The sequence below is a fragment of the Sprattus sprattus genome (genome assembly GCF_963457725.1).
Source record: "Sprattus sprattus genome assembly, chromosome: 12".
NCBI lineage: Eukaryota > Metazoa > Chordata > Actinopteri > Clupeiformes > Clupeidae > Sprattus > Sprattus sprattus.
In genome coordinates this window covers 20,306,841-20,316,610 of record NC_137910.1, presented here as the reverse complement: position 1 = coordinate 20,316,610, position 9,770 = coordinate 20,306,841, and the positions used below count along the sequence as shown (strand labels likewise).

The 9,770-nt window shown below is 43.5% G+C and overlaps 1 protein-coding gene across 1 annotated transcript in view; it reads left to right on the top strand.

The window, feature by feature from the left end:
* LOC308373013 (protocadherin-15-like) overlaps positions 1-9,770 on the top strand; it is a gene marked incomplete at both ends in the record, with an annotated part of 150,871 nt that overhangs the window by 34,552 nt on the left and 106,549 nt on the right. The window contains one exon of the mRNA XM_080848405.1: positions 4,950-5,120. Within this exon, the coding sequence (XP_080704531.1) occupies positions 4,950-5,120 (171 nt within the window). The remainder of the gene's footprint in view (positions 1-4,949; positions 5,121-9,770) is intronic.

The window sequence follows — 9,770 nt, the reverse complement described above, 5'->3', positions numbered from 1 at the left end:
TAATCAAAAATCAGAGGACTGGGTTAATGTTAGTGAATTCGAGGCCCACCACGAGTGAGATTTTGAGGGAGAACAAGTTGTATATATAGTGGTTGGAAATCGCGAAAAGATCACGTGGGGCAATGACGTCATCAGGTTGCGTGAAACCGTGCAGACGAACACCAGCCCCCGTACCGATTCAAATCTACTCACTTTCTACCCCAGACTTCGATCGTTGCGGAAACCGTGTGCGGATAGAGAGTGTTCGTCTTTATGATAGGGCTATCGGTATTATGAACAGATCGGATGCAAACAAATTAGACTTCGTGTGCACGACGCTTCAGTGAGACAGACACAGTACACATCCAAAATGAGTTGCAGATACAAAATAAGCAGTTAATGTCTTACAACAACAAAATAGCAATATTTCCAGTTCCATCACTGTGGTTTAAGAGGAAGAGATTTTTTAAAGAAATTTTGATTTGGTCAAGGAGTGAACATTTTCTGTGCCGGTGAATTGATGCATGAAGGCTAAAGGGTGCCCTTGCTTGAAGAAGCATGCTTCACTGGTAGATAGACCACTGCTGAAGTAACATACTTCCCTAGTAGATAGACCATTGCTGAAGTAACATACTTCACTGGTAGATAGGACAGTTCTGAAATTGCATGCTTCAGTGGTAGATAGGATACTGCTTAAGTTGCATGCTTCAGTGGTAGAAAGGACAGTGCTGAAGTTGCATGCTTCACTGGTAGAAAGGACAGTGCTGAAGTTGCATGCTTCTCTGCTAGAAAGGACAGTGCTGAAGTTGCATGCTTCACTGGTAGATAGGACAGTGCTGAAGGGTTGAAAGATGGAGGAGGATGAAGAAAAGATCTTGGTGCTGAAGGTTACTGATGCTGAGAAGTATGATTTAGTTGTGTGTGTGTGTGTGTGTGTCTCTGTCAGGGTTGTTTCTAACTAGGGGTGGGGGAAAAATTGATTATTCGATTTTTCTCGATTCTCGTTAAAACGATTCTGTCTCGATTCAGAAAAGTTCATAATCGATTTTGTATTTTTTTTTTTTACACATCCATTTTATTTTGAAATGCAAGCTGCATCGATTATTGGATTGTTCATAGAAAGTCAAAATTGTGACAAGGAAAAGCTTTTTCTCTCATAAAAAATAGAGAAGGTAATTCATCTGTTGATTTTCTTTAATTATCAAACACAAAGTAGGAAGTGTAGCAAAGACTCTGAGTAGCAAACTCGAATGTTTTAAAAGTCGAAATGGATTGATAATCGTTTTATCGGTTTAGAATTGATAATCGTTTTTTTTACACATCCATTTTATGTTGAAATGCAATTATCGATTGATTTTCGATTATCAATTTGAAACTGATAAAATGATTATTGATTCATTTTGACTATTGAATCATTTGAGTTTGCAACTCAGAGTCTAAAATCACTTCCTACTTCGTGTTTGATAATTAAAGAAAATCAACAGATGAATTAACTTCGCTATTTGCTTTATTAGAGTAAAAGCTTTAAATGGTCACAATTTTGACTTTCTATGAGCAATGCAATAGTCGATGCAGCTTGCATTTCAACATACAATGGATGTGTAAAAAAAATAATAATAATTTAAATTACAAAATCGATTTAAAATCGAATCGTTGACCTCTGAATCGATTTCGAATCGAATCGTGAGGTGCCAAGAGATTCCCACCCCTATTTCTAACTACTGAAAAGATCAAGTGCTTAGTCAAGTTGTACATGCATGACAAATAATTACATATTTTTCTTTCTTTTTATCCCTTTATAGCCTGTACTTCAGGGGCCGTATTCACAAAGCCTTTTATCTTACCACTAGGAGTGCTCCTAACTCGCGCTAAAACCTTTTACGTAGGAGTAATTTCTTAAAAGTGATTCACAACGGCTCTGAGACCTACTCATACTAAGGATAATACCAACTCCTAAGCTTAAGATAAAAACTCCGTTGCTATGGATGACGTCCATTCTCATGCACGAGTTTAGAAGCGGTGCGTACGGTGATTGGTTGCTGACAGGCGCTCTCACTCAAAACTCAGTCCTAACATCCCCCTAACGATCCCACTAAATCAACAGAAAATAAGAGAATAACCTAGGCTTCAAATGAAGCCATATTAAATAGTTATGGATAGTGCACTTAGCAGAATGCACACGCATGATGACAAGTTTGTGCATCCAACGTGAATGACGCTTTGCACGTTAGAGAAAGAGAAATTGCCGAAAAAAACACGGAAATTGCATGAAATCAAGGAAGTAATAATTAAAGCTCCCTGCAAACTATTAGGTAATCGGCATAGTTCCAGCCCTTAAACACTTCAAATATCAGTCCATACGGCTCTTTAAGTCCTCCTGTCATAATGGACGAAACGAGGGCGAGACAGAGAAAGTCGAACTGGTCCCAGGACCAACTGTCCATGTTGGCCCAGAGTGTGCTGGAGAGGAAGGGAGTTATAAAAGCTAAATTTGGCTGTGGGGTGACCACAAAAAAGAAGCGTGAGGCATGGGAGGACATATGTGTTAACATAAATGCTTCATTCCCTGCCGTGTGTCGCTCTGTCGATGACTGCGAGAAGCGGTGGTATGCGCTCCAGTCACAATGTAGGATGGAGATTGCGGAGTGGACTTCAAAAGAGCCGTCGCGGCTACAGGTATTGTGTCACCAAAATAGGCCTCATGCGTATACTTGCATGTTGTAGTTCAACTGTGCTCCCGGTTGTGGATTGAGGAAGGGTGTCAAAAGCCATGTCTTGCATGGTTGCCACTGTCAACAAGTGGCATCCAGCAGGTACATGGTGCCGCTCAAAAAGCTGGCGCAGACCGCGCTCTCCATTAAAATGCGCGAATCGTGAGTAGATCCAGGCCACTTCGCAACAATATCCATGATTGTGAAATTTGGATCAAACACTATCTGTGTATTAATTCAATGTACCTTTTTGCGGTTTACAAAGACGTCCTCATCTCTGGATGGAGCAATTATTTTAATGTGTGTTCCATCGATGGCACCCACGACACCGGGCATTCCTGCAAACGCCATGAAATTGACCTTGATCCTTTGAAGTAGGCGATTGTCCAAAGGGAACCGAATAAACTGTTGTACAATGTGTGGTCTACAGAGTGCGGTGATTGTTTGATGAATGAATACGCTTACTGATGATTGCGATATTCTGAAGTCGTCTGCGTTGCAAAGTTGCATTTTCCCCGTAGCCAAAAATCTTAATGTTATCAAACATTTAACTTCCGGACTGATTGGGTTGTTTCGGATAGTTGGAGACGTGATTGCATGCCGCACTAATTCTAGTAAAATGTTGATGCCTTCACGGTTTAAACGATATCTTCTCAACAATTCAGAGTCGTTCATTGTCTCCAACACGTTACGTCTGGCTTCAGCCATTTTAAGACTTTTTGTGAATAGGTCTTAGTGACTTAGGAGTCCTCATGAGGAGTTTTAAGCTGTCCTAGACTTAGGTGCTACTTTTAGGGATAAAATATTTTGTGAATTGCTCTTAGTAAAAAAAATAGGAGTCCTACATTTAAGACTGACACGCCCATTATTTTTTAGGAGTTTCTCCTAAATTCGCCACTTATGAGCTACTTTTAGCCCTAAGATTCTTTGTGAATACGGCCCCAGGTGTTTTGGTCTTTTTATATAGCGAGAGAGAGAGAGTGAGTGAATTCACAGTAGGCTAATTATTGGTGTAAGGGCTGGGTTGCTATGTAGTCATTTCAGTACAGAATTTGAAATGTTCATAATTTGATATATTATCTAATACCCACGCTCAATGATTTACCTTTAGCTTTCTGCCTGAAATAACCAAGAAGCTTTTCAGAGTTTTTTAGCTGAGTGCAATTGTCTTCCAACTTTGTGTGCACTGTGCAGCACTTGATTACTCCCCTGTCCTTCAGTCACTGCAAGTCAAGTTCCATTCTGTTACACAGACTGTCTGTTGTTTAGAAATAAACACCTTAGTTTTCAGGGAATTGGTTCATGGTCTGATTTAAAAGTTACAGAGTGTTTGACTGAAGCTTTGCTGCTAATTCTACTTCAGTAGCCTATAATCTAAGCTGCTTTGGAAGACATACCATTACAAGTCACGATACTTTAAAATAATAATGACCGCCTCTCATTTGCTATTAAATCTGCACAGCGTCTTGCCTTAACCTTCTTCAAGAGTAATGTTAACCGTATGTCCCTGATACACTACAATGGTCAATACTCTGATTGAGCCCATCCACAATTAACTGGTAGCAACATTGAGTGTAACAATGTTTTGGTTCATGAAACTCATCCTGGCTTGTCAAAACTGAAGCTCAACTGGTGCTGTTTAACACAAACACAATGTGTGTGTGTGTGTGTGTGTGTGTGTGTGTGTGTGTGTGTGTGTGTGTGTGTGTGTGTGTGTGTGTGTGTGTGTGTGTGTGTGTAGTAGTAGTAAACTTGTCTTCTGCAGTATATTGGGTGAAGTCATATCTTCAGTCAGTCTAACACATTCCTCATCTGCCGCAACAAACATTGGGGCTTTTTAACCAGATTGCATTTACACCTGATAATAATATATGTGTCTCCAGTGTCCACATTGAGAACTGATTGAGATCCGATTGCTGTAACCAGCTCTTGGCGTATCCTCCTGTCGTTTGCGCGATTCCAAGAAAACAACAAAAAAAGATAGAAGAAGATTAGCCACTTTTATAAATTTCTATCAGATTGCATTGTACACAGTGTATCAAATTGCACCAAATCAAATTGCACTGAATTGTTCCATATTAAAGTTTCAAGATAAGATCGTCTTTTAAATGGGAGATCTGCTAAACCCCTTTGAAAAAAAAGCATAGTATCTTCATCATGATCATCATCTTCTTCATCTTCTTCATGCATTCCAACCGCCTGTTTCCTTCACATGAAATGATACAATATCTGTAACCATGGTGATATCACCCTTTTCAGGATCGGGCTCCGTATCCAGGGAGCCGGCGGACGGCAACCACCACCCTGACGCTGGACGTGGTGGACGGAGACGACCTGGGGCCCATGTTCCTGCCCTGTGTGCTGGTCAACAACACGCGAGACTGCAGCCCCATCACCTACCGCGTGTCAATCCCTGAGTTCACTGATCATGTAAGGCCGCTGTGCAGGCATGGTTTGCTCCCCGGCTAACTTCATTCTAAACACGTTCTTTTAAAATTCCCCTTTCATCGTGATTTCATCCAGGTACTGGTATACTTCTGGACTGTTATTTAGGAGAACATCAGCAAAGGTTTCCGTCAGTGTAATAGGCCTTAAAGTATTAGGAGAAACATTTTGTTGGTGTATTCCAAGTTTATTGAATATTTGACACATTTTAGAAACATTACATTTTCAACAGTGTGTCAGAACATTGTAAGAATTGTAAGAACTGCTCTTTGTTAACCAAGGGTTGACTCAAGTGGATTCAACACTGATCTTTTTGTTGAATTATCGAGCAAAATCACAATATTTGCTGTGTATGGATTGCATGTGTTTTGTACAGTTAGGCGCTTCAGCTGAAGTCTGATGGCTACATAAAAGATGTCAGTGGGTATTCCTGTGTATGTTTACCTAAGCCTGTTGATCCAGTGTGTCTTTTCAGAAACTGTGCTTCACCATTATGGTGCTGTAGTGGAATAGTGGTGTAAATTAAGAATGTAAATACGGTCACATTATTGCAAATCACCTCAATACATCTGATACCTCTTGATCATTTCAGCACATTTTTAAGCGTCATTTGTTTTCAACCTGTTCATTCTCCTTGTGTGAGGATGTGGACTGGCGCTGTAGTGCCCTAGACCATTTCACTGGCATGGGGTGAGGCTTGATGGAGCTGTGCACTCTGTCCTTGCAGGATGTCAGCGGGGTGGTGGGCTAACAAGTGTTCGTGTCACCAGTGAGCATTGCATGCTGGGTCAGATCAGATTTATGCCCACTGTGCTATCAGGATGTGCCCCGATAACGGAGAAGGCATGTGTGTGTGTTTATATGCATTTTATGTGTGTGTGTGTGTGTGTGTGTGTGTGTGTGTGCTGGTGGGCGTATCTGCACACCCTAGTGTGTCATGCTTTTCGCAGCCAAGGGTAGGACGGGAGAGGAGGGATGCATGGGGGACGCCATGCGTGAGGCGGCCGTCTCTGATTAGAGTCCCTGCTGTCTCTCTGAGCTTCCCTCAGCCTGTGCAAGCTGCCACTGGCCAGTGTGCCTCTGAAGATTGGTCCGTGGTTCTAGGGGCTCATATCCTCTGCCAGAACACAGCAGAGCAAAGAAAGGAGAGACAGAGAGAGAAGGAGAGAGGAGAGAGAAAGAGCGAGAGAGAGATAGGGTGGAAGAAAGAAGTGGAGAGTGGAGTTGAGGGGAGGAGGGGAGCAGGGGGAGGAATTCTTTGTGTTGTGTGGACTTTGCTGTGTTGCAGGCTCTAGGTTGGGAGGGCTTAGAGCCGTTTATAATTTATGATAAAAGGTTTATACAGCCTGCATGTCAGTGCATGAAACTTTCCCTAAGAGCAGGCTTTCATGCAGCCCCCCCAAACCCCCCCAACTGCCCCAAAAAATTATTCTGCATCGCAACAGCCATTTATCTAAACAACTAAACCGCACTTTGTCATTGGTGGGCCAGAGGTCGGTTGAATTTTCTTATTGCTATAGAAGGATTCTGACAGATTTTCAGAAAAAGAATGTTTTCCCGATGGCGGACACAGAGACAGAACCAGGTGGCAGGAAGCCAGAACAAGAGCTGAGCAGCAGGGATGAGCTCCGTCCTGCCCGACCGCCACCCCCCACCGCCCACCGCCCACCCCCCCTGCCTCTGTCAATCGTTCTGGGCTGATTGAGGCAGCAAAGAGAGGAGAGGAGAAGAAAGGAGAGGAGAAGAGAGGAGAGGAGAAGAAAGGAGAGGAGATGAGAAGAAGGGAGAGGAGAGAAGAGCGGGAGGTGCATCTCCAGGGAATCTGCTCACTGGCACAGGGTTAACACTAGCACAATGGCCAGAGAAAGCTCATTAGGAAACTCAGCTCAGCCTACTGCTCTCGATAACAAAACACAGAATGGGCTTGTCATTTTAGGCTGGAAATAAGAATGCCAGTGTCACCTCACGGTGTGCTGAGAAATTATAATGGCGTCAGCATGAAGTGTGGCTGCCAGAGAGCTGAAGGGATGAGTGGAGAAATCTGTTACAGTACTCTCCATCTGCAAATCACATGCGTCTTAGCAGAGTAAGAAAAGGAGGAAATGGAGAGCTGGAGAGATGAATGGAGAGGGTAGGAAGTCCACATGATATAGACATCAGTGGGTATATGCAAGGAGGAGAACTCTCTATCAAAGAGGTCTGTTGGCGTTATACTCCATCTGCAAAACACATGGGTCCTGGCACAGTAATGGCTCATTTCAACTATGGGGTAAAACCCTGGTGTCTGGGGAAAAGCCTCAGACTTGTTTTGGTTTCCATCTCTGAGGCTGGACCGGGGCCATGGCCCAGAATGCCTTAGAGCTGGACTAGGGACTTTTGGAATGGAATGCAACACAACAGTAAAACCGGAGAAATGTACAAACAGATAAGAAGTGTTGGTTTAGGTTGCCTAAGAACCTGAAAGACTTAGTATTGTGTCTATGGCTAAATCAAAGCTTTATTATCTGTTATATGTACTTGTGCAACCGTTGCTAAGCACTGTTTAGAAGTTTCTAACACTGATGTTTTCTGTTTGTTAATGCACCCGATATTGCACACACTCTGTTTGCAGTAGAACTCTCTAGCTATATATATATATTTACTTGCTGGTCTGCGCATACTTTTCTTGTTTGTGTTTGTGTCAACAATATACAATGACAGTGTTTTTTTCAATCATTCCAATTCTTTTTGTTAGTTTTTCTTTTATGGATGTCATCCAATCATTTTACCTGAGATGCCAACAGGCAGCCAACCTGAGAAGTCTCTTGGTGTGTGTGAGTGTGTGTGTGAATGAGTATTCGTTTGTTTGTGTGTGTGTGCATGCTTTAGAGCATCCGTTTATTAGTACATTGCTTTTGGGCACATGTGTAGGGGGGAGTAGTTTGAGTGGTGTGTGTGTGTGTGTGTGTGTGTGTGTGTGTGTGTGTGTGTGTGTGTGTGTGTGTGTGTGTGTGTGTGTGTTGTGTGTGTTTGTGTGTGTGTGTGTGTGTGTGTGTTTGTTTGGGGGGTCAGGTGCTGCATACATACAAGTGTGTGTGTGAGTTTGTAAGGGCAGTGGCTGGCGGGGTGAGTGCTACATACATACGTGTTTGTGTGTGTGTATGTTTGCATGTGTGTAAACTTGTATAATCAAGTGTGGCACAGGCCGCTATGACACAGCCGATTACGGCGGCAGCCATCACACTCTGCTAGAGTTTTCTCACGCCTGCCTGTCCTGCTCTGCATGGCTATCCTCCTGCCTTTGTAATCCTCTTGCTCGACGTGTCTGCGCCAGCTAAGTCATCGCTAAGTCCTCACTCCTGCATAAATGCTGAGTTTCTTCGTCGTCAGGACACCTGCTGTGTTCTCCCTGGTGTTAGCTGCTGCCGCTGGCGTTAAACGGCGTTGAGTGACCCCGAGGATTTCCTGCGGGGAGCCCACTGGAGCAGTTGTCCCCAGAGGAGGTGCGATAACCAGGCTTCTCCATGACCTTCTGGGCCCAGAGTCACCCGTGGTGAAGTTAAACACTCGCTGGCTGACGGCTGATAGAAGAGAGCATTCAGATGTTTCCCAGAAAGCGGGCTATTAACAAGCAGGCTTATGGAAATAGATGAGTAATTGTGTTCAACTGGTGAGTTCAATGTCCTAAGGCACAGTACGTAGTAAATATTTGGTAGGTTCACTCGAATCATGTATACAATCATGTATACAAATCCTCAGCGTTTTGTATACTACACTGCTTGAAAACCCCAGTGAAATGTTCACGAAGGCAGCTTTGTTGTAGCCTGCGACTCAGGTTCTATGATTGGGCAGTTGTGGGCTACAGACAGTGCATGTTATTCTGTGGAAGAGGGCCCATACGGATCCCAGGTACAACATGTGGCGCACGTTGCGGCAGTCTCCTGCCAATTGTTGTCGCTATGTGTAGTACCATGTGACAGTGAGAGGACTAGCCGCTGTTGAAAGTCCCAAACCAATAGCACAACGAAATCGACAACGAAATCTTTTCCTGTCTATAACTAAATGTATATAAAATATAAGCGCATGGTCTTTTTTTCCCAGGCCTTAGGCTATGGAGTGGAAACAGCATCCTTACATGCGGTAGTTTACCCTGCCACATAACATCACTTCCTCTCCTCATCCGGGATTACACAGAGCCTTGAGGAGGTGGCTATGAAATAGATATTTCCTCTTGGCTGGACCTCTGTGGCCATCAACACCTAGTGAGTAAAGGAAAGGGGCCCACCACTATCACATCCCACCGTCGACTGACATGGCTAATCCCTGAAGATGGAATTGTGGAAATCCACTGGATGGAACTGAGCCTCTGAATCACCTGCAAAGCCATGGAGGAAATCAGTGCATCCATTCTGATGGTTGGCTGTGCAGAAATTGATTTGATAGAAACTCAGATGGCCCCTCCAACACCTTGTTAAATCCAGTGACAAGAGCCTGGAAACCCAGAATCTCCCTCCCGTCTTGCCCTTTCACTTCTATCTGCTCCTTAAAAACAGCAGAAAAGAAAACCGTCGGAGTCGCCATCAGAACAGACTCTATGCAGTAAAGGGGAAGAAGACAGAGCGGCCAAGGAAGATTTTATCGAGAACCAAACACACA